The 25331-nt window shown below is 42.4% G+C and overlaps 2 protein-coding genes across 5 annotated transcripts in view; both read left to right on the plus strand.

The window, feature by feature from the left end:
• Window positions 1-14280, plus strand: part of pde2a (phosphodiesterase 2A) — a 104951-nt gene extending 90671 nt beyond the window's left edge. For all 4 annotated transcript variants that reach the window (XM_086125682.1, XM_086125684.1, XM_086125683.1 and 1 more), the window contains 18 exons: window positions 1786-1897; window positions 1998-2037; window positions 2503-2566; window positions 2744-2825; window positions 3316-3490; window positions 4432-4544; window positions 6469-6546; window positions 6645-6767; window positions 6885-6955; window positions 7362-7484; window positions 7579-7666; window positions 8060-8107; window positions 8654-8728; window positions 8808-8907; window positions 9594-9706; window positions 10185-10223; window positions 10325-10431; window positions 11229-14280. In XM_086125682.1, coding sequence (XP_085981808.1) covers window positions 1786-1897; window positions 1998-2037; window positions 2503-2566; window positions 2744-2825; window positions 3316-3490; window positions 4432-4544; window positions 6469-6546; window positions 6645-6767; window positions 6885-6955; window positions 7362-7484; window positions 7579-7666; window positions 8060-8107; window positions 8654-8728; window positions 8808-8907; window positions 9594-9706; window positions 10185-10223; window positions 10325-10431; window positions 11229-11463 — 1786 coding nt within the window. In that variant the 3' untranslated portion in view covers window positions 11464-14280. The remainder of the gene's footprint in view (window positions 1-1785; window positions 1898-1997; window positions 2038-2502; window positions 2567-2743; window positions 2826-3315; window positions 3491-4431; window positions 4545-6468; window positions 6547-6644; window positions 6768-6884; window positions 6956-7361; window positions 7485-7578; window positions 7667-8059; window positions 8108-8653; window positions 8729-8807; window positions 8908-9593; window positions 9707-10184; window positions 10224-10324; window positions 10432-11228) is intronic.
• Window positions 14281-15651: 1371 nt separating this feature from the next.
• On the plus strand, window positions 15652-24827 carry cul3b (cullin 3b). Its single transcript, XM_086125685.1, has 16 exons — window positions 15652-15898; window positions 17439-17636; window positions 18460-18573; window positions 18668-18828; window positions 18938-19052; window positions 19288-19516; window positions 20100-20245; window positions 20825-21001; window positions 21074-21244; window positions 21448-21555; window positions 21973-22097; window positions 22327-22423; window positions 22755-22889; window positions 23022-23208; window positions 23410-23555; window positions 23667-24827. The coding sequence occupies exons 1-16, from the start codon at window positions 15836-15838 to the stop codon at window positions 23796-23798; spliced, it is 2304 nt and encodes a 767-aa protein (XP_085981811.1). The 5' UTR covers window positions 15652-15835; the 3' UTR covers window positions 23799-24827.
• Window positions 24828-25331: the final 504 nt, after the last annotated feature.

Consider the following 25331-nt stretch of genomic DNA (forward strand, 5'->3'; position numbering starts at 1 on the left):
TGCACGCTAGCGTATGTTTTTGAAAAGGCAGCGGTAGTTTGGTTGTAGTTTATTGAGGTATTTAACAATGTACTCACTTTATTTATTTTTTTATCACTCCTGACTATCGAATCCATCCAAGTCCGAACCTTCTGGATCTGATATGAACAGCTGGGCAAGTTCACAATCAAACACACCAGGTTCCCTTTTTGTTGCCTTTAATTCCTGGAAATTCCCAAACATTCACCGAAGGAAGTTTCCCATTTTGAAACTTTTGCAGGATTTTCAACCTTACTGGAATGGCAAACAGATCAATCATTCTTTCAATTGATCTTTTCACTGCTGTTTCTATTAATCCCCCAAACCAGCAGGATACACCCCACAGCCAACATCAATCGACTGTATCAAGCTGCGGGCGATATGTCAGCTCACTTCTTGTGTGCGTACGTGTAATTGGCAGGAATCTGACCTCTCCCTGGTGCCAGCTTTGTCTGCCATCTATATCGGTATCTTCAGGTCTCTGTCTGTTCTTCCTGCACATTCACCAACATCACGTATCCATGCACTTGGGTACAGTGCTTATCTTTTGAAAGCACCCTCGTTCTGCAGCCTGCGCTAGCTGGGGGGAAAAAAAATAAAATCATGTCCTTTGCTTTCTTGGTAGCTTTTCTTGTTAGTAACAGCCGCAGGATTGTGGCAGTAACTGCTCTCACAGGATGCTGAATCTTTTCTCACACACTCAACATCCTTCCATTTTCTATACCGCTTATGATGTTCAAGGTCGTAGGGAGGTGGAGTCTCTCCCAGCTGACTCCACATGAAAGACGGACGACACCTTTGACTGGTGGTCGCCCCATATGGAGACGGACAACATTTCACGTTCACGCCCTCAATGAACTGTCATCTTCTTGAGTTTTGAGCTTTTGTAATTGGCGTTGCAGACCAACCTTGGTTAGTAATTACAAAGAGAGATTCACAACCCTTACAGAAAGCCTATGGGAGCGCCGCAGCAGGCATTTATCTCTTAACTGTACGTTGTATGATCTCTGTGTGCCATTTTCCTTGTGCGCAACTGTGACTTCTGGTCTTTTGAAGCGGAGTCCCGCCGGCCTTTAAACCTTTCCGTGTACTTTAAGGCTATTTTCTTCATAGGAAAGAACAAGCCGATACTTTTTAATTTAAGAAAAAAAAGAGGGAAAGAGAGAGACTCAAGACTACAGCCTGGTGTTGGATTGAACATCCGTCACAAAGGGCTATAGTGGGAGTGAACTTTATTTCACGTGTTTGGAGGCCTGTTTGAGGCTGGATATGATTCCTGCCTCCTTTGCAGGTTTCCCACAAGGCTCAGTCAGCCAAGGGCAAGAAAGCCCTGGGAGGTATTCTTTAAATTGCACAATTGCCCGCTAATGCTCCACTGCCCTCTCGTGACAGGAAGACACAACTGCAGGCAATGATCTCAGAGGTCAGCATCTGTTAGCAAATTTTCATTTGCCTGTTATATATTGTGACGTGATCGGATATGAAATCACACGAGTAAGCAAGCTGACGTATTTCAACTGAAATTTGGAAATATTTCCCCCTGTGCCCACATTCCTCCATCAGTCTATTAATCCTGACATATATTTAGGCCATATTTAGAAGCATACAAATAACTAGACTGCTGAATTAACACCGTATAGAAAAACGGAGCATTGTGATGTTTCTAAAGGTCACTTTTTTTTTCTTTAATTCAGCTCTGAATCCTTGATCCTCTTTATTGGCTGTAGTAAAAGTGCATGCAAGAACAGAGTCGCCTTTTCCCCACAGACACACAGAGGCCGATGAACACGCCATCCAGCACTGTTTCTGCTACACTTCAACGGTCCTCACCTCAACTTTAGCCTTCCAGAAGGAACAGAAGCTGAAAGTAGAGTGCCAGGTAATGTGCCGATACACCCATTCTGTTTGCACGTTCATTTCATACGACATGAGCATTTCATTCAAAAAGCTTTTTATGTACACTTTTTTCATCCACATAGGCACTCTTGCAAGTGGCCAAGAACCTCTTCACACACTTGGGTATGATGTTGTTCTGTCTTCCTGTCTGTATCTTGTCTGCGGTGACAGCGGACGTGGCAGAACATTTATTGTTTTTACCCGATATATAATATATATCAGTGATGGCCTAAAGAAACTCATGGTGCGTGTAATGTAGGAAAATATTAAAGACGCCAAAGGCGTTAAGACCCGGAGCCATAAAATAACAAGGGCACTTAAAAGTGAAGGCTTGTCTTAAACTGTAGGCACCAATTACTCTTTGCTGAGCCATCATGATTGCTGCTCGAGCAGATTAGATCAACCTGCGTGTGAAACAATCAGCACCTCTTTGGAAAGAGCACTGTTAACAATAAAGCTTCTATCTGATTGTATTAAAGAATCACCGTTACTCGTGGTTCTATCTGTCTTTGTCTATCTCGTCCTTTAACTACTGTAATTTCCCCCCCCTCCATTTTATTTTTATTCCCATCTCTTTCATACTTTCAGATGATGTGTCCGTGCTCCTACAGGAAATTATAGTGGAGGCCAGGAACCTCAGTGGTGCAGAGATGTAAGTCAGCGTGTGGGGGTTGCAGTGTGAATGTCTTCATTTCCCTTTGCAAAATGCTATCTTGCCTCTTTTAATGAAGGTTCACAGTGACCTGCAATGAAATAGAATGAATGTCATTCGGAGGGCTTTGCACTGTGCTGGTTGTCTCAGTCAAAACATTTCAGTGTGTCTTTTCAGCTGTTCAGTGTTCCTGCTGGATCGCCATAGCCACGAGTTAGTGGCCAAGGTGTTTGACGGTGGTGTGGTTAGTGACGAGGAGGTATGTCGACATCCTGCTGCCATTTTCAAACTCACGGTTACGATCCACTTTGTTTGGTTGGGGTTTTTTTTTTTTGTTTGTTTGCGATTTAAGGCTCTAACCTCAAAATCACTGAACATTTTTATTCTTACAAACACATTCAGACATGCATTAAATGCGACTCCTGCATTTGACCCAACTGACCCAAGTCAGATGTATAGAAATGTGGACATAAAGGGTCTCCACACATTTATTCAGTTGTCAGCTTTCAAAACTTATTGACACCATCAATGTGACCTACAACGTGTGCGACTACACTCGGTGATAAAAAGATGAGAGCTTGATACATAAGACTTGACAGGCGTCATGTTAATGATCAAGTCACCACTTTGATTGTGTTGGTGCTTGCTGACAGCGCCAGACTTGTTGGACCTTGTTGCTACAATGCAAAGAAGAAATGTAACACAAACTTACATGGGTGTATTTGTATTATGCATTTCAATGTGTGCAGAAGGAATTCCGTATCCCGGCAGATCAAGGCATCGCTGGTCACGTGGCGACCACAGGTCAAATTCTGAACATTAAGGACGCCTACTCCCATCCTCTTTTCTACCGTGGTGTGGACGACAGTACCGGTTTCAGAACTCGCAACATCCTCTGCTTCCCCATCAAAGATGAGACCAACGGTAAGATCAATGATGGCAGTCTTCATGTGACTTGGCAATCTCTTAAAAATAGCAGAGAGCACATGTCCCTCCATAGGTGCACTTCCAGGATAGATCTGCTAGCACTTTGGAAACGTTATCATCGAAGGGTTGCAATTTTTTGCATAGTGACAGAACAGTTTACCTGTTCTCATCAGCCTCATGTCACTCTAGGGAGAAAACTAAGATAGACCTGTCCATGTTTTTCTAGGTGCAGGTGGTTAGGTCCAGATACCCATTACCCATCTTAAACACTTTTCTGATCCGCTTATCCTCACAAGGGTCGCGGGGCGTGCTCGAGCCTATCTGAGCCGTCTTCAGGCAGTAGGCGGGGGACTCCCTGAACCGGTTGCCAGCCACTCGCAGGGCACACAGGGATGAAAACCCATCTGCCCTTACACTCACATCGAGGGACAATTTAGAGTGGTCCATTAACCTGCCGTGAAATGTTTTGGGAACGTGGGAGGAAACCGGAGTACCCGGAGAAAACCCACGCAGGCACAGGGAGAACATGCAAACTCCACACAGGAAGGCCGGAGCCGGCCGGAATTGAACCCTGCACCTCTGTACTGTGAAGTCGACACGCGAACCACTGGACTACCGGGCAGCCCCATCTTAAAACATACCGGGCAGAATATCAACAAATGTATGTAAACTATAACAGACCAAAACATGCACAGGGATTTACCAAGAAGACAAGATATATATTGTGTTATCTTTTTATAGCAACAGTATAACAGCATCCCAGATTCTAGAAAGACTTTCGACAAGATTTTAGGTGTGATGACAGTTTCCTTGCGTTGTTGGGGAATACAGTGCAGTGACTTGGCGTTGCTGTCTTTTTGTCACTCTCATGTTCTTCCTCATATTCATCTTCATTATCTGACTTTCATCTATTTGTAATCCACCTTGATATTCCCCAGAGGTGATCGGGGTTGCTGAGTTGGTGAATAAAATGAACGGGCCGTGGTTCAACCGCTTTGATGAGGATCTGGCCACAGCTTTTTCCATCTACTGTGGAATCAGTATTGCCCATGTAAGTCTCTTCTCGCCCATCCATTAATTTACATAACTGTTACTGGGATTTGGATTCATATTATTTCAAATTGCTCATATCCTCTTTGATTGATTGGGTAATTAAGAAAATAATCCGGCCGTAATTACACCTTCACCTTGATCATGGGTGTAAGTTAGTACATAGTGCACCTGAGAACATCGAAATTGTCTGACAAGCGTGCATCAGCTCAGAGGGAACAAAAATGTGAGTCGAGTCAGAGTACAGAAAGAACGAAAGTCTCCGGGGAAATTGGGGGAGATTCCTGTACGTGATAGAAGCAAGCTGCTTTTATGTTGTAGCGCAGAGGTTTTGTGGCACTGCCGCGAGCCCATTCAACCCAATCTGATGTAGTTGACAAAGATTGTTAATACAGAGTTTGCGATAGGAAGGATTATTACAGAAAGGCTACTTGGGCGACAATTTGGGAGGTTTTTTGGGTTTTTTTTTTTTTAGAGAATAGAACATTTGCTGGATCGCCCCAATTCAATCGGATTCAAACCCACAACCTCTGAGATGGATATGCAAACCAATCAGCTGCCATGCCACCATGAATTAGGTCAAACGTAATTTATTTCAGTAGTTCAATCTAACAAGTGAAATTACTTTAATCTCAGTTTAGTTTTTTTATTGAACTATTGAAATAAATTAAGTGTTCCACAATATTCAAATTCATTGAGATGAAGCTGTATATATTTATAGTTTCCTAGCTTTGTTTAAAATGACTTTTGCGTTTGGCACTTGAAAGGAGAGAGGGCTAAAAAAAGCATTACATGAATGGGGAGAGGAAGAAAAAAGAGCGTCAGTTGGATTTCCCTCAATTAGAAAGGTTGCTGCTTTTCACAATTTTCTCGAGGACTGTACAAAATATTTCACCTCACTTCAGAATCAGATTTATTGGCCAAGTCTGCAATAAACACACTCGGACTTTACTTTCCAGTTACAACCCGTTCAAAGGAACATAGACAAGACCGCAATAACCAACATGGGGGAGAAGCCTGGCGGCTCGCTGTTAAGCGCTCAGATATCTTAGATGTGAAAGGAAAAGGTTGGGAAGAGGAGGGGGAAAAATATGATTTGATATTTAAAAACACAGTACAATAATTCTCAAGACTTAACATGAATACTGTACAGCAAAGACTTTGACATTGTCCTCGCAGCCGCAAGGCCAATTGTTTATCAGTCGCAGGCTGTGGGGAGTTAGGAGAGGAAAATAGGGAGATAGGACTCGCGTCCATGTGGGGTTTTTTTCCATCCAGGGAAAGTCCGGATAATAGCTGTTTTGGGTCCAGGGCCTCAGCAATTTCAGACAGCTTTGAAAGTCCTACAGCATGCGACTCTCCGTGGTGTCAATTTGCCAAAAATCTTGATCAGCCAGTCAATCAATCATCCAGGACGGTACAACTACTCCCGGTCTTTTCCATTTTGCGAAGTGACTCCACACCATATCCATATCCACATCCACTTTGCGGTAGAGTTCGGTCAACGCATGAGTCTGAGTGTTGATGATCCATGTAGGTCGCCCGCCTGTTACCTCCCAATGAAGCTGCCCCCACCGGCTGGATTTTGCGATAGATCAGGAAACTACTAACACCAAACTGCAGGATACCTGTTATCAAAAGGCCAATGACGTAGATGTCTTCCACATCTTCTACGGACAATATTGTCAAGCCCACCATTCTCCACTTTTGCCAAGGATCTAAGGTGTACCCAGCAGCATATGTCCCAAAGGGGCAAGAAGGCTCCCCACCGTCTGCAAAATACAAACATGGAGTCTGTGAAACATGTTTTTGATATAGTGGAATAGTGGTCGTTGACTGTATTGTTGTGATATATTTGGGGAATCGCAACTATTTAAAAAAATGTATTCCTAAGCAATTTATGCAACTATTTGCTGTGCCCTTAGTCCTTGCTCTACAAGAAGGTTCACGAAGCTCAGTTCAGATCTCACCTGGCCAACGAAATGATGAAGTACCACATGAAGGTAAACTTAAATCGCATGGCTGTTACTCACTGGCGGGGACATTGGTTTGAATCTTGGTTGCTTTGTACGTAGCATCATTCAGTGTGTGTATGCTTCAGCTTTCAGAGGACGAGGTGTGTAAACTGCTGGTGGTAGGGATCGAGCCGGTCAAGAAGATCCACCCTTGCTTTGCTGAATTCACCTACACCCCGCGCTCGCTACCTGATGAGACCACACCTATGGTAAGCCGAGGGAGTCTTGGACATGAAGAGCAATAGGCCGTATGAGGGAAGATGTATGGAAGAAGTGGAAGGGATGAGTGATTGCATAGCAACTGATTTTCCCATGTGTGTCTGCAGTGTGTCCTCAGCATGTTTGAAGACATGGGTTTCATCAACATGTACAAGATCGACCGTCAGACTCTTGCCAGGTCTGATATTCTCAGCAGTCCAAAATGCAGTACTTGTGGCACTGCAAATGTTTATCTGCATGCAGTTTTGTTTCTTTTTCACCTAACTATAATGTATTTTCTCTCCTAACATCATGCCTTCGTGCATAATTATACCTGACACAGGTTTAAAACTTAAAATCATTCGATTTTGCCCAGGTCTCATGTACTGATACAGTATTTGACTGTTTCCTTAACTCATTCACTCCCAAAGACGTTTTTAAACGTCTTTTCAGAGGTGGTCCAGAATTGGCTGGTACTGAATGAGTTCATCAACTATGGGGAAAAGTATTCATCAAAAAATCTATACTTTTTAATATAGACTTTTTAATCCTAAATGGAGACCAACACTGATTTTTCTGAACTACTGTTTGACCCCTTTGGGTAGGTTTTGTCTTATGGTCAAGAAAGGCTACAGAGACCCGCCATACCACAACTGGATGCACGCATTCTCCGTCTCCCACTTCTGCTACCTGCTCTGTAAAAACCTTGGCCTGTCCAACTACCTCGAGTGAGTCTCCAACCCTGATCCCGAATAAATCTTGACAGTGGCGCCGCTCGCTGCCTGTGGTGAATAATCTATTTCCTCCGCTCTCATTTTTTAGGGATATAGAGATTCTAGCTCTCTTTGTCTCCTGTCTGTGCCATGACCTGGACCATCGTGGCACCAACAATTCCTTTCAAGTGGCCTCGGTGAGAACATACGAGTACAGTATATCCGCTAGAACAGTCGATGCGGTGACGCACACGGTGGGTTAAAAGGAGGAGTCGGCCTCCCGAGCATCAGTCATAGAATGAAGTTTCGTAATGCAACTCAACTTCAAGGCTAAGAGCGGGAGTAGAAATGTTTGTGAGTGGTTTCCTGTGGGATTGTGTCTCACCTCCACGAGACGCAAAATGTCATTGTGACTGGAAGCACGTTTGTCTGCTTCACTCACATCATGTATAAACCCCCACCCCACCACTCCACGTGGTATTTCTAGATTCTTCATAACATAGGTTCAATGAAAGACATGTTGTTTTTTAAAATTGCTCTTGTTGCCTTTCAATCAAAGAAACATTTGCCATTGCCGTCTCTGCTTTCAGCAATCTGTGCTGGCTGCTCTCTACAGCTCAGAGGGATCTGTGATGGAGGTAAACATGCAGTGAGAGACACCCAATAGCCGGAATGTGTGATATGGCGCCATGTCGCAGTATACAGTACATGCTATTAGCTTCCATTGCTGTACAGTACAGTCAAGCCTCAGAAAAATTTCTAAATTGGTCATAAGATTTTGTGAAGGGTAAAAATGGAACAACAATTCAAAACTCAAATGAACAGGAGGAGACAACATAAGGCAGCTTCTGCTCTTTTCAAAACAGTTCATGATTTTTGTATGTGTTATTGTTTTTACTTGTCATGTAAACCATGATTAAATGTTATTTAAAATACTGTGTGTATGGTATTTGGCATAGAATAAGATAATTTCCATCATTTGTAGTGGGTAAAATAATTCAGAAACGCGATGTTGAACATGGTCAATTGCCTGTGTTGTGTTATTGTGTATTTCGTGACACCTCGTGGTCAAAACCTACACTTCCTACAGCTGTGGGGGGGGTTTTCCCTTTTTTTCTCATTCATCTTTTTATGACACTCAAATTTTTTCCAGACTCATTCATTTATATTTTTCCCCCCGACAGAGACATCATTTTGCCCAGGCCATCGCCATTCTGAACACCCAAGGCTGCAACATTTTTGAGAAGTTTTCACGAAAGGTGCCATCTACACAACTGCATTTACTTGTATCTGTTCACACTTTTATTCACTTGGTGTCCCATATTTTGCTGACTATAGGATTACCAACGCATGCTAGACTTGATGAGGGAAATCATTCTGGCCACAGACCTGGCTCATCACCTTCGCATATTCAAAGACCTACAGAAGATGGCTGATGGTGGGTACCAGATGGTGGGAGATGGGACATTATCACCATCAATTATTTTTTTACCTTTTAATTATCAAAGTGAACCCTGTTTTCTGAGACTGTCAGATTTATTACCAAAAACACTTCATAACCAGATCACCTATAAAGGTACATTTTGTAGTAAGTGTATGCTGTAAATGATTTTTTTTTAAATATATTACATCCCAAATTAATACAGTGGAAAGAACCTTTACCATTCCAATGACGTTCTACTTGAAGAGCCAGTAACTTATTGTGTTTTTGCATAATATAATTGGCTATTACCTCTTGACCAGTGTTGTGTTACGAGTGAATGCAATCAATTAAAAGTAATTCTGGCTGAATGTCGACAAAATGGAGCCTATTTTGAGCTACTTCAGCAATTCAAGGACATTAAAAATTTTGAGTGCCCGTCAGTCATGGACTTGTGCCGAGGAATACAATACTAATTTTTTTTAATGCACTCAGGTAACACTGCACAGTCCTGTCCTTCAAAGCAATGAGTGCGAGATGAATAAACTGAGTTAGCAATTTTAGAAATTCGTTGCATCTCATTTGAATGTTCCATTTGAAGTAACATGGTGACTCTGTGTGTGTGTGTGTGTGTGCGTGTGTGTGTGTGTGTGTGTGTGTGTGTGCGCGCGCGCGCGCGCGCGCGTGCGTGTCGATGGCTTCAGATGGCTACGATCCAAAGAGCAGTACCCACCGCTCCATGCTGCTGTGCCTGCTGATGACATCATGTGACCTGTCAGACCAAACCAAGGGCTGGAAAACCACACGCAAGATTGCCGTCAGTTCTTTTTTCTTGTTCATTTGTAATGCATTCACTGTATCGATGTAAAGCTACTTGTTGCTATCGGAGTGGACAGCGGGTCTTGCTAGCACATAGCTTAAACATCCTGTTAATTGAACAAGTGCCATAACAGAGGTTTTATACTGCTTAGTTGTGAGCAAGGACACTTATTTCAAGGGAATTGTATGAACGGCAATGTTTATAGGATTATGTTTAATCTTGCTCTATCTGGTTTTCAACACCAAATCTGTGACCCTCAATTCATAAAGACCTCACATATGGGCTTTCATTGTTTTGCCATGATACCTTCATCTTTCAGTCGACATAAACTGATTCTAAAGCATTGATACAATGATTGATTTTCTATCCTGGTGACGGTTTAATTAAAAAAAATCAGATTTGAAAAGATCAATTAAATATCTGATTTTTAACAATGCTGAATGAACAATGACACGTCACTCTGCTTTGTCTACAGGAACTTATCTACAAAGAGTTCTTCTCTCAAGGAGATCTGGTATGTGCCAAGAGACTGTAAAATAAGCTATTTAACATATTTATCAAGTGTTTCTAAGATCTGTGATGAATACAAGAAATCTTGGTTGTGTGCACGTGTAGGAAAAAGCCATGGGGAACAGGCCCAGTGAGATGATGGACCGGGAAAAAGCATACATTCCAGAACTACAGATCAGCTTCATGGAGCATATCGCCATGCCCATTTACAAGTATGTACCGAACAGAACGCTGTAAAATCAGCACTTCATGCACCTGATCAGAGTCACCGTTGGAATCTCCACCAAAACAGAAACTTTGCATTGTACATTATCCATACATTCATTGTTTCTACCGCTTATCTTCAGTCGGGTGTAGTCTTCAGTTGATTAGCAATTGATTTTCGACTTGTAGTTGTGCATTTGCAGCCAAATTGGGCCACTTTTTAAATTCTAATAAATTCAAGAAAGTCTTGATCGAACTGGACTAACACCAGCTCGAACTAGACTATAATTCTGCTTACTTGGAATGCAAGAGTAAATACAAAGGTTATCAATTGAGTTGCATTGTGGTTGTGTACAAACAAGCATTTCGAGATCATAAATATTATGGGAGATCAGTGAAACAAAATTAAAGCGACGCACGGCGTCTCGCTCCCCAGTACAAAGCGAGAGCCAAAAGTAAATGTGAACACAGTAGCGCGTTTATTGCCAAATGTCTGGATAATTTCCTCAGAGCCTGGCAGAAGGGACTGAAAAAGAGAATCAATGTTGACTGTTATCCAGCCACCATCTGCCAACACCTGAAGCATATCGCTTTCATGATCAGATGGATTTTGTATTTAAATGTTGCTGCCCTCAAGTGGCCAAATACATTTATAGCAGGTGGCACCATACCTGCAAAGTTAGTCCGTTCGTAGGTAAGATTACCCACCGTCAAATCAGTTAGTTATTGCAAAGACTTTTTTTTGTGTGGGGGGGGGGCTAGTTACCTCTGAAACTGACATCTTAAATTAATTGTGTTCTATTAGGCTGCTGTCTGAACTATTTCCCGGGGCCATTGAGCTCTACGAGAGGGTGGCGGCAAATCGAGAGCAGTGGACCAAAGTGTCCCACAAGTTCACCATCCGGGGGTTGCCTAGCAACAACAGCCTAGACTTCTTGGACCAGGAATATGAGCTACTGCAGTCCCAGGGCGCTTTCGGGAGTGACCACCTCTGCCTTAACGGCTGCCTGGACGATTGTGAAGGGGGGCACGGCCAGTGACACCAGTAGCCTGTCTTCAGGCTCATGAAGATTTTTTGGTGGTCCGATAATGAGGCTGGGACGCATTTTCACGGCCGAAGAAGGAGGGGTCCCACTGCTCCTTGTCTTAGCAGCCATGCAGGACGGACAGGACATCATTTACAACAAATCCAACGAGACGAACGATCTGAAACATCTGAAGGGGTTTTCATGATCACATGCTCCATGTTGCTAGTGTCCCCAGCTCACGATCGCAGAAGGTGGTGCAGTGACAACTGGAATAAGATATTTTACAAGTTCATATGTGCAGTACTCCTCCTGATTAAGATTGTACAAACACATTGACACACATGAACGTCTTTACAGAAACTTTCGGGGGTGATACGTTGTCATGTACTTATCAAGTGCTTATAAGTTGAGTGACATGTTCCATGATGTTGAATATTGATTTGAATAGCTTGAGTGTCATTCACACACAAGCAGCTGCCATCAACTTTAAGAATGCTTGCGATGTCTTATTCCCTTTTTCCATCACTCTTAATTTCATCAAAGTGACAACGGAGTCCACGTTTTCATGAGTATATTTTTGTATTGAAAATTCAAATGAAGTCGTACGGTCCATCATTTCTGCATTACCACAAAAATCTGCAAGGGCAATTTGTTTTGACTTTTGACTCAAAGTCATTTGGGCAAAACAGTTTCGACAATCACTCCTCTGCTACTGTCATATTACATTAGGGAAAAAAATCGAATTCAAAACCACACCACAACAACTTCTTGAATTGTTTTCAAGGGAATAAATTCTTTCACCACTCATTTGCCAACTTTTTTTTTCCTATTCTCACAGAACCACTATAGACGAAGAAAGTGAAGCCCTTTAAACGATCCATCCCACCTGTTGTGTAAATGAGCCAAGAGTTGAGCGTGCTCCACCAATTGTGTCATATGGATCTGCCTTATTGTGCATCTTTGCTGCCTTTCTTAGAGCTTTTAATATATACAACGGAAATAAAAGAGCCTGTTTATTATCGTGTATTTGTTATAGACATAGCTTGACTATCGGTGTGGTGACTGAAGAACCAGCTCAGACAAGGTATATTTGTGAAATAACCTTTGTAAAGACCTCGATTTTGTCATTTCACTCATTTGGTTTGAAATATGAAACCACCATTTGGCAAGTATCACTGATCAGGTGTTGCCTGTATGGCTAGAAAAAGGAATCAGTGAAGTAGCCATCAATGAAATTATTCCCAAAGGAAAAGTTAGAATATATTTTTTTTTTGGTGGTTTTTCCAGCGCTCGGATTGTGCCTCATTTAGAAACATTGGGAGTCTTTTGTTAAACGTTGCACCATATTTACCTTGTTTTAAATAGGAAATGCTGCAGCTTTTGTGAAGCCAACCACTGAGTTACACAACATAAGTCTAAACGGAGAACACTGGATGTAGGCTGTGTGTGCCCGTGCGTGGATGAAATGAGTGCATGAAAAGTTTGGCTGTGTGGGTAGCTGGGAAAGAGAGGTTTCAATTAAGCCAGTTTGGCTTATTTGAAATGGCATTGTTACGTCCCTGGTAATGCCATTGGGTGTGGAGGAAAGTATAGAATAATACAATCAGGGTGTATATGTGTACTGTTTTGTCTTTCAACGTGTGTCATGAGCAGTTATGTTGGTGTGTGTATTTTACTTACACAGCATGGCTTGAGTCTTTTCTACTCAAGTGCTTTAAAAGGGCATAGATTTATGTGTTTTTACAGTTACTCTCCCACTCAAGCTTTCTTTTACGTTGCTCCATACCATTTAAGTTTATCTGAAGCAACATCTGTAACGCTGCCTTTTTTCATGTGCAATTTGAAATGTCTGCCCGAGTGAAAATGTAAATTCTCCTGGCGCTTGTTAATTTATTTCCTGGGATTGGAGCTCTCCGAGGCTTTCGAAATAAGGGTCACTGAAGTGTGACCGTTTTAATCCCAGAATACCTCAAAGTTTCGATCTCATTATTGAGTGTGTATCTGTCGTTGTGCGATGCCTTTCGAGAGTCAAGGCTATTTGGCCAGGTGCAGATTTGGACTCCCTGGCCAAGCTTCAGAGTTAAAAGTAAACGTATTCTCTTGTAGAGTGACAATGTGGGCTATTGTATATGTCAAATGACTTTATTTTTCTCCTCCATTATTGCCAGCTTTGAAATGTCCCCATCACAATGCAGCAGGACTCAAACCTGTGATAAGGCCAACTCATCTGTGATTTACATAAAAAAAATATTCCTGTAAATAGGAAGGTTTGAAGAAGGATGGGTTACGTTATCAGTCATTATTACCATCGGAAATACTTTCTATGTAATTAAAGTGCTTATTATGACACCCCCCCCCCCGAACTGAGTTTTCAAGAAACATGAGAAAAAAATTTACAGTATTCTGGAGTTTTGATCATGTCGCACAAACAGGAGCCAAATCAAATCGGATACTGTATAAAAGATGCTTTACTGGGTAATAGATAGTAATTGATTTATTTTGTTGTTGTTGTTGTTTTGTTACGTCTTGAGAGCTTGGGCTATGTCTTGACTTTCAATGAACAATGATATAGGGGGGAGGGGGGAGGGGGGGTTGGAGACAAATGGATGACTTTTGTTTGGTTCATTTGTGGAATAAATGTGATGAAAGGTGTCAACATTACTGACTCCAAATGGTTGATGACTGGGAAATCATAGTTTTTTTCCGACAATGTTTTAATGGAAAAGTACGAGCTTTGAAGAAGTGAAAAATGTCTGTCAAACGTATTTGATATTCATAAATGTAGTTCTTTATGACTTTCCAACAATTATATTGTCACAAAACCAAAAATGTGCTTTCTTCAATCATATCAATTATATTAAGCAAAAGAATAGCATCCTGAATACTAATTTTGTACTGGAAAGACACTTTGTCACCCAGGATAACATGAACAACATTCTATGTGCAAAACATGCTGACACCGGAAGATTTCACTCTTTCTCAGTTGTAAAACATGCAGTAGGGAGGAGAGAAGGATACGCAAAAAGAAAATCAAAGACAGTTAACTGAATGTGTTTCGTCAACCAGGTTCCAATTTGTTAATTATTTCAATTCAACAGCCAATAAATCCTTTTAATCAAACCCACTGAGCAGTTTTGAGAGGACAACAGAAGGTGTTCTGCGAATTAAAGTGCCAACATCCCATTCGAGAAGATTCAATTGCAAGTCAATTGTCTGACAGAGTTAACGCCAAAGCATCACCCATTCTAGCCACACACAAGGAATAAAAGTGGCCTAAACAATAAAGTTTTCATCAGAAAGAAGCACCAATAACAATTAAAGACACAAGTTGAGATGATGATGATGATGATGATTCAAGTCAAGTGATAGCAATATCATCCACAAATAAACAATATTAAGCCTGTGTGCCGTTTGACGCATAGTAAAAAAATGCTAAACTCCCTCATAGCAACTGGAAGAAATTACACCTTTTTGGTATGCTGCTTTTTCTGATTATATATATTTTTTTAAGCAGAAGCAAATGGGGTTTTAACCTGCCACGCGACACGACACATCACCACAAATCGTTTTTGGATGCAACATCAAACTATTTTCTGGATTATGATCGTGGACGGGGAATATATTGCTTTTCTGAATTTGTTGCCATAGTTGTCGAGAGCGTGTATCTTGTCTGCGTTTCACGATCACATTCCTCTATGACGCTACTTTGCGCTCCCTGTTTTCCCCAAGTTCAATAAGAATAAAAAAATCGCTCAATAAGATCTCAAAAGCAGTCGATTTGTCTCTGTTTTCGTCTTTTCGCGTCATGTCGTCATCAAGGCAGGTATCAAAAGTAACAATTTTGACCAAAGGAGTAAAACGTCGTTAGAAAATATATTTTTTTTAAAGCAGTAGAATACCGATGCCTAAATAATCTATTTAAGTACTTAATTACTTTCCAATGCTGCTAATTCTGAAATTATAACGACAATACTGCAGAACTGCTTATGTTACTTGGGCAAATTGAGTTGTAAATTATACCATAAGATAAATTACGTCCATTGTGTTTGAATGCAACTAAAATCAGAGCAAAGTGTGTATGTTAATTCATGTTAAAGTGCAAATGATAATCCACTACTGAATACAGTACAGGTAGTGCTGTTTTCTGCAACTCTCGCGTGATGTGGAGCGCGTGAGCTCTGCGCAATGAGACTTGTAGCTCATCCGCCATTCCTGAGCCAAGTACTACTAGTGAATTTGGCTGTCAACAATAAACTTACTGCGCCGGGACACGGAGCGACGAGGTCGAGTGAAAGCTAGTCGTCGGCTTCGGTACCCTGTAGTCGCCCCGTCCCTCCCTGGAGAACTTTTTAATGTGAATATAGAGCTCACGGACGAGGCAACCATGTCCAATCTCAGCAAAGGCGGCACCAAGAAGGACACCAAAATGAGGATACGGGCCTTTCCTGTAAGTGGACGCCGGAGACGATGCCTTGCCTGCCCGCCAGGCGGTGACTCGATCACCGTGGTCTCAGGCTGCTGGCTGGCTAGCTCAGAAGCTAACCAGCTGAGCTGGAGATGACTCGGAGTAAACAGTGTCGCCGTCAAATGTCGTCTAACCTCCCAAACCTCCCCCCACACACATATTGTAGCCCTTTAGACGAGTTGCGTGTATTATTCAACGAACATCGAGGGACGTCTCTTCAAATATTTTCGTGTTTGTTATTTTGCCAGTTAGCTTGAAAGCTCCCTATCGTTAGCTTGATGGTCGTATGAGTCTTTGACGCTAACATTAGCTCGACTCGTGACACTTGTTGTTTTGGTTATTTTTGCTTTTGACAATAAAATGCCTACCGCGGATGTAACTTGATTTGAACGTTTATGATAACTGACATCTGTGCCCTATAATGTCAGGTTACCCATCAGCGACATACAAGAACAAACAGACGTCACTCCATGTAGATCGATGCTAACAATTATTGGGGTAGTTAGCATCGTTCTGGGTTTGCAGACGCTGTAATGGACACTAGATCTTAACTCAGTGGATCGATATTTTCGAATTTGCAGGGGTGTCGGAGGAATCTTATCCGTCCACCTGACACCCCCTTTGTCTGCTAGTCATCGGACGCCCTCGTATTCAGCTGACCTCGTTTAGCATAATTATAGAAATTCATTCGTGGAACTGGTGAAGGCAGCTTGTATATCTTCCAAATGGACCTTCTGGCTGCTGTTCCTGTTCTAATGATGGCTTAAACAATGTGACCGTGGCCTCAAACTGCCTAACTGTTGTTAACTTGATCCGGGTGAACCTGTTGATAAGGCCCAGTGGAATATACATTCATGCTTGGTCTTGCTTCTTGACAAGATAAAATGAAGGTGGGAATGACCCCCTCTCCACCACCGCCCCCCCTCCCCTAAATAATAATCACTTTTGGATAAATCATGATCATCATTCAGCTCACATGGTGGTTGGAGCATGTGGTGAGCACATTCGCATAGCAGTTCAAGGTTGGGTTGAAATTTGTTGTTCTGGCTTTCATGTGTTAAATTTGCCTCCTCTCCCCGTGCTATTTCTTGCTTGCTTTATTTTTATTTTATTTTTCCCTGATACCAGGGCTTCCTCACACATTCCAAAAACACGCATGGTAAGTTAATTGAAGACCCTGTGAATGGTTGTTTGTCTCTATGTGCTCTGCAATTGGCCTGGCAACCGGTCCAGGGTGGGTCAGCTGGGATAGGCTGCAGCTCACCCGCGATAGAAAATAAATGGATGGATGTTCACAATCGTCGCTGATGGTGTACTTGTACACCCACCTGATTTATGTGCGATCAAGTACACCCGTGACCCCATTGAGGATGAGCAATATGGATAATGAATGGAATCTCAGTGTGAAAAATGTTTAAGAGAGGCGATACGGAATTTTAGTGCCAGTAAAGGACACATTCAAGATTCACTTCCAAATGTTGGCATAAAAATGCGAAAACATTGATGTCCAATTACCTTGCAGATGACCATGGATGAGAAGTATGTGAACAATATATGGGACCTCCTCAAAAATGCCATTCAGGAGATTCAGAGGAAGAACAACAGCGGCCTGAGCTTTGAGGAGCTTTACAGGAACGCCTATACCATGGTGCTCCACAAACACGGCGAGAAACTTTACACCGGACTGCGGGAGGTTGTCACTGAACATCTGATCAACAAAGTAAGCTGAAAAGAAATGACTTGTGACGTTTTTATTCCAAATTCACCAACTTTACAACAGTGGTAACAATAACCTCTAGAACAAGTGATCAGTGTTTTTGTTGAAGGAAAGGAATCTAGGTGGGTAGTTGTTGTCCATCGATTAAATGTACTCCCACACGGCATCGCACTGAGAAGTGTTTCTAATGTAGTCGTAGCCAATCTTAAGGCTACACAGGGGCTACTTCGATGTTGCAAAGCGCCTTCAGCATGATGCAGTGCAGTTCATCACCACTCTAACTGCAAGAATTAACAGATTGTTGATGAGAAGCGGTGTCAAACCTGTTCAATGGTAAAAAAAGAAGAAAATAGTGACACACAAAAGTTACATACTGTACCTTTTCATACCATACTTTTTTTCATTTGTTGAAGACAAATTAATCCTTTTGACTGCCTAATCCGTTTTGTCAGCAGCACATCGATTTGTAGATGTGAAAATGGCATGTGTTGTTTGATCTCATGTGATTATTCATCAAGTCTCCAGAATGGGGGTGTGGGGGGGGGGGGGGGTGGAGGTCAGCTTGCCCTTAAAATCTACTGTGACGTTTCTTTTTACCCCTTGTCTGCGGAGTCACACTGCAGGGACTCAAATCACGCTGCTGAATGTCTGCTAGTGATGTTCCATGATCCAGCAAAGGGTCGATCTTCATAAAGGAAGACAGGAATACCATAAGAACGTTGACATAAATAATGCAATTTTCTGTTTAATTCTGGTCACTTCCGCTGCATCGTGTGCGGACACATACCCACTTGTGTGTTGTTGTTTTTTTTCCCCCTCCGCAAAGGTACGAGAAGATGTCCTCAACTCCCTGAACAATAACTTCCTCCAAACTCTAAACCAGGCTTGGAATGACCATCAGACTGCAATGGTGATGATCCGGGACATTCTGATGTACATGGTCAGCTGATTTTGTTTACTCTGAGCCTCGCTGAGCACCTTGAGACTGCCCGCCACTTAGTTTTAACATCATCAACACTCTTCTCTTTCCACAGGACCGAGTTTATGTGCAGCAGAATAATGTGGAGAATGTCTACAACTTGGGTCTCATCATATTTCGAGATCAGGTTGTCCGCTACGGCTGTATCAGAGACCACCTCCGACAAACCCTACTGGACATGATCGCACGTGAAAGGAAGGGGGAAGTGGTGGACAGGTAGAACACCAATCATCATTTTGTAGATTTATTGCCCTTGCCTTTGAGTAAACAGAATTTATTTGGAACTAGTGACAGTGGAATTCATGTTTGGTCTGCGATCCATTAGGGGCGCCATCAGAAATGCCTGCCAAATGTTGATGATCCTCGGTCTTGAAGGCAGATCAGTTTATGAAGAGGACTTTGAAGCACCTTTCTTGGAAATGTCTGCAGAGTTTTTCCAGGTCTGTCAAATAGAGTCGACAGTGTAGCCCTGCCGATTCACGCGTCGCCATTTACTCACATACAAGAAAAACAGTACTTCAAAGGTGCTTTCTCTTACACTTCAAAAACATCAATATTAGACTAAAGAACACGAAAGCCGGTGAGGCATGTGGTTTACAATTCGGTCAAAAAACTAATAACTAGGATGAACAAATATATCAAGAAAATGAATGTTTCATTTCATGTTTCTCTTAGATGGAGAGCCAGAAGTTCCTCGCAGAAAACAGTGCGAGTGTGTACATAAAGAAAGTAGAAGCCAGGATTAATGAGGAGATTGAGCGGGTGATGCACTGCCTGGATAAATCCACAGAGGAGCCCATTGTCAAGGTAGTGGAGCGGGAGCTCATATCCAAGCACATGAAGACCATTGTGGAGATGGAGAACTCCGGTCTGGTCCACATGCTGAAGAATGGCAAAACCGATGGTAAGGCCGCTGTTTTCCGCGCTGGTTTGTGCAGCACAACAAACCTTGTGACATTGCTCACTTCTGTTATTGGTTGCAAGAGTCCAATCAAGAAGAACTACATGCACAAAGTGGAGCAAAATTGGCCTTTTCTTTTTGACAGCAAGAATAAATGGACAATGAACAAATAACAGGAGGTGTACATTAAGTTTAAAAAAAAAAAAGTAAAAAATAATTATTTTGGTCCACTTTACAATTGCGTCCCCTTTGGTGTTGTCTTCACACAAAGAAGTCCAATTTTATGTCCTTGTTTGAAGCCTGAAATGTGGCAAAAGGTCAAAAAAGTTCAAGGGCGGCTAATATGTTATCCATCCATATACAATGTGTGCGTAATGGAAAACTTGATTTGTCACTCACCTATCTCAACTATTTACATGGTGAAGGTCATTTCACACTTGACCAAACTGCACCAAACGAAAACAAACTGAAGGTGATTGCGTCAATCGGTTATCAGCCTACAGTCTGGCCGCTTGTAGAACAAAGAATGTGTTTTGTCTCTTCTAATATGTGTGTGTGTGGGGGTTCTGTGCACGGCAATCCCCAGATCTGGCATGTATGTACAAGCTGTTCAGTCGAGTTCCAAATGGACTGAAAACCATGTGCGAGTGTATGAGCTCGTACCTTCGGGAGCAAGGCAAGGCTCTCGTGTCAGAGGAGGGAGAAGGGAAGAACCCCGTGGACTACATCCAGGTACACCGAGCAGCCCCCAATCCATTTTCATATGCCGGCCAGTCAAGAAAAGAATAACCTGATACCATGATTCTGAGTGGTAGAGAATAAATTGGTTTGAATTAAGCGTCATGATGATAATCAAGTCGCACTTCAAATTGGCATCATTATTTAGCCTTGAAATATTGAACTTTCGAGTACTTTGAGTACCCTAAAGGGTATTCGGTCGGTAGGTTCACATATTTTGTGTAAAGTGAGTGCAATTATGACTTGTAATGAGTCAGACGACCGATGAGTCTCTCATTTTGTGGTTGTTTAAAAAAAAAAAAAAAAAAACTAGGTGAATCAACATTAAAAAATGTGTTTTGTTCAAGCTCAGCACTGAAAGCAAATGCAGTCCACGATCGTAAGACTCCTGTAAACCTCCAACGAGAATTAAACTGCGATCCAACTGCCCCAATTTTTGTGCCTTCCAAACATTTGGGTATCTGGCTGTTTTTGTGAGACCCTGTTTAGGTATTTTGGATGGGGGTGTTTTCTATGTGAGGTTGCTGTTCCTTTGATTGGATGGCCCTCGCCTATTCTCTCTTCTTCCCACAGGGTCTACTGGACCTGAAGTTGCGTTTCGACCGATTCCTCCAGGAATCCTTCAGTAATGACCGTCTCTTCAAACAAACCATTGCTGGAGACTTTGAGTACTTCCTCAACCTCAACTCACGCTCGCCGGAGTACCTCTCACTTTTCATTGATGATAAACTGAAAAAAGGAGTAAAAGGGGTGAGTTTGACCGTTCTATACCCCACCCCAGCTTTCTCCAGGAAGCATCGTATGCATTTTTTTTTTCTTCAGCTGACAGAGCAGGAGGTGGAGTCCATACTGGACAAGGCCATGGTGCTGTTCCGCTTCATGCAGGAGAAGGATGTGTTTGAGAGGTACTACAAGCAACATCTGGCCCGCAGGCTGCTCACTAACAAGAGTGTCTCGGATGACTCAGAAAAGAACATGATCTCCAAACTCAAGGTGTGTGACAAATTACCAGCATGCACATAAAGATTTATCTTTCAACCTCACAGCGCACCTGTTTTTCTGACATATTCCAAATTCAAGATCACGATTTTGAGAACAATGTACATTCACACATGACGATCAGCTGATTGCATCTCATGAAGTCTAGTTAGTATGTATCATTTCTGAGCCTCGTCCTTTTGCTCATCCGTCGTCAGACCGAGTGCGGCTGTCAGTTCACGTCGAAACTGGAAGGCATGTTCCGAGATATGAGCATCTCCAACACCACCATGGATGAGTTTCGACAACATATGCAGACCACGGGGGTGAGCCGACGCAAAACGCCGCACCTCCCTGCCACCTTCTACTGTATCATCGCTCGGCTGACCGCCGAGCTGCGAGGATAACCGATTTGATCACAAGATGGATCAATATGTCAATCAAATAACTTGTTTGTTTACTCTGTATGTTCAAATATATCTTATTTATTTCCTAGGGGGCATTTTATATCAATGAACATTTGCTTAGAAATATGACAGATTCTAGCTATTGGCTAGTTTTTTAATCTGTAATCCCCTCGGCAGGTTGTAACATTTTAAGTAAACGTGTGTACACAAGGACTGCGCATTGTGTCAGCATGGCCGCATGGATTATTGTGGTGCCTACCGGACTGTTCTTTAAAACGCAAGACACACTCTGCTGCGATGTTACTGTCTTATTTATGCATTTACGGGTTGCCTCAGGTGTCTCTCGGCGGCGTCGATCTCACTGTGAGGGTGCTGACGACAGGTTACTGGCCGACACAGTCAGCAACACCCAAATGCAACATCCCTCCTTCGCCTCGACATGCTTTTGAAGTCTTCAGAAGGTCCGTACATTTAACAGGATGTTTTGCACTGCTTTTTTTTTTTTAATCGTGAATTTGTTTTTGCATTTTGTTTTTACTTAAAGCATTGTTTGAATCACTGATGTATTCCCCAGAAGTTTCTTGCCAGTTTCAAGCTAATCTATTCTATCTCGAAGCAAGATTTATCATTCGTGAAGCCACAGTGACTATTCTTTGACGTTGCTCTTGCGCGACTTCATTGTGCACGTAGGTTTTATCTTGGGAAGCACAGTGGCAGACAACTCACGCTGCAGCACCACATGGGCTCCGCAGATCTAAACGCCACCTTCTATGGCCCTATTAAAAAGGTATGTGCCATTCATAATGTGTGAAACACGCTACGTTCCAGTGAAACCGAAGTGGTTCAAGAGCCATCAAGTTTGCTTTCATGATACGTTTTCATTTTTGCACGATTTAAAGTTCTCTTGCGTGATATCGAGTGAGGTCGTGTAATCGAGTGGTCAACAGGAAAGACGTTTCTCACACTCTGCTCTTGATCCCACAATGATGGATTGCATGCAACTAATTTGTCCTTCGTGCATGTCCTCATCTTAAAACAGGAACGTGTTTTTCTAAAAGAGAAATTGAAGAGCTAATGTGTACGCTTTTTTTTTTAGTGATAACATGTTGTGTCAACAGGAGGATGGGTCAGAGGTCGGTGTCGGCGGAGCCCAAGTAACTGGTTCCAACACCAGGAAGCATATCTTGCAGGTGTCCACCTTTCAGATGACCATCCTCATGCTTTTCAACAACAGAGAAAAGTCCACCTTTGAGGTGACAGTCCTTTTGTTGTCCTCATTTACACAAACTAAAGAACACAAATCTACTGCGTCTTTACTGCTGATGCTGGACTCTGCATAAGGACTCCAATGTGTCCGTCCGTCCCTTGGTTTCCCAACCCTGTAGGAGATCCAACAGGAGACGGATATTCCGGAGAGGGAGCTGGTACGGGCGCTGCAGTCGCTGGCCTGTGGGAAGCCCACCCAAAGAGTGCTCACCAAGGAGCCGAAGTCGAAGGAGATTGAGAATGGCCACGTGTTTACAGTCAATGACCAGTTTACCTCCAAACTGCACCGGGTCAAAATCCAAACAGGTATGACGGTCTTTCAAGTAAATTCGAGCTGTCGTGTTCTGGAACACGGTCTTTTTTTTTTCCTTCTTTTTCAAGGACTGTGGTTCACTTTAACGTTTTTCCTCATGATGCTCGAAGTCAATACGAAGCTGATGAAATACTTTGTAACGCGTGCCTTGAGTCACGAAGGTAGTCTTGACCGTTGCCAATTGTGCCCCCTAGTGGCTGCTAAACAGGGGGAGTCAGACCCTGAGAGGAAAGAAACCCGACAGAAGGTGGACGATGACAGGAAGCATGAGATTGAAGCTGCTATTGTTCGCATCATGAAGTCGAGGAAGAAGATGCAGCACAATGTCCTAGTAGCAGAGGTGCGTTGGCTCCGTTTTTTTATTTATTTTTGTACATTTCGGTGTTAATCTCCTCAAAAGCAAAGTCCAATTTAGCTTTTACTTAATGATTTTTTCTTTTTTATTCTCCAGGTCACACAACAGTTGCGAGCGCGATTCCTCCCCAGTCCTGTAGTCATTAAGAAGCGTATTGAAGGACTCATTGAGAGGGAATACTTGGCAAGAACGCCAGAGGACCGCAAGGTGTATACCTATGTAGCGTAAACCACGTCAATTCAGTGCACCATACAGTCGGGAGAAACGGCGAGCCTTGTTTTTGTGGACTGCTATGCGTTTGAATGAACTTGGAAGTGCTCTCATCATTGATTCTGGGATACACTGGGAAGTTTAACTTTTCTTCCATAAAAAATGTTAGGCGAAAAAAACAAAATCACGCAAAGGATGGGGAAGTTTTCTAGCAATATTAGATTTCTTCTGCTAACAGAAATGACTGCAAGGTCTAGTTTTGTACAAAAGTTATGTTTCTTGTGGCCTTTGGAGAGAATTGTGAGAGCCTGTTTGACCAAAAGGTTGAAGGAGGAGTGTTGTTGCTCGGTGGTTACCTAGCAAACGTGTTGTGGCTACACAGAGACTTAAGGAAGCTTTTGAATTCACGCCCCAGTTTTAATTGTAGATGTCTGTGTTCTGTTTGTGTTTTGTGGCACAACGATGGCTGTACAGACACTCTTTCCCCTCTCGGAGGACGGGAAATGGAGCAAAGAGGGCAAAGTGTTAACTGGCACGCACTTGGCTTACGGTGATGTCGGTCAAATTCACTTTGAGTACTTGAGAAAACTTGACGAGTGCTTAATTTATTTTGCAAAACTATCTGTTTCTGAGGTTGTTCAATGCCTGGAAGTCATTAATTGCTCCTCCTCCTATACAGTTAAATGCCATTGTCACATACAATATTTTTCAGAGGCTAAACCACCGCACTTTTACCACCCGACTCCTTCATGGGAATAAGACCAATTTAAAGATCCATAGATGTTTTGGTCCATCATGACATATGACTCAGGCCTGTATGAGTGACCACATAATAGCGGCTGCTCTCTGAATGGCTACATCCCTGTGGTGCAGGTTGCAATGAGGTTTTTGTTTTGTTTTTTCATTCTTGGTTGCATTTTGAATGGGTGAAACCTTACTTGCACCATGTTCTAATGTGTACAAATTGTAAAATAATTATTGTACTCACTGCAAAGGTGGATTGTACAGGGCCTTGTTTTCATCATAATAAATGTAGAATAAAACGGATGTTCTCTCTTTTGATGTTCTTCCAAGATGAAGGCCCAAGCAACTGTCAACTGCCTCTGCATCTATCAATTAAATGTACTTAAAGCTAGACCCACTCATTCATCTTACTACACCGAAGGAGCTCTGCAGGCATCCCACAAACCAAGTGCAACTCTCACGTTTTGTTTTCAGGTACACTAGTCACTTGTATTATTTGACATTTTGGAAAATCGCCAAATGAACTTGTATGTACCACTTTACTTAAGGGAACGCATAGTTACGCAAATGATTGCAAACCCCAGTGGATGTGAAATGAAAAGGCTAAATAAATGAAATGCAAATTGGATCAAACAAATTACACAATTATTATCCAGCGGTAACGTTGATCGTATTGTTTCATAACGGTTAGCTTTTTTTATTTTGTGGCATGACAGGATAAAAATGTAATGAATTAATGAACTAATGTTTGAAATGTTCTCCGTAAGTCCGAGCTCCACCCAGTTAATGAAGTAGCGCAGTTTTTTT

Source organism: Hippocampus guttulatus, chromosome 12 (genome assembly GCF_054856545.1).
Source record: "Hippocampus guttulatus isolate MCC_2025c chromosome 12, RoL_Hgut_1.0, whole genome shotgun sequence".
Taxonomy (NCBI): domain Eukaryota; kingdom Metazoa; phylum Chordata; class Actinopteri; order Syngnathiformes; family Syngnathidae; genus Hippocampus; species Hippocampus guttulatus.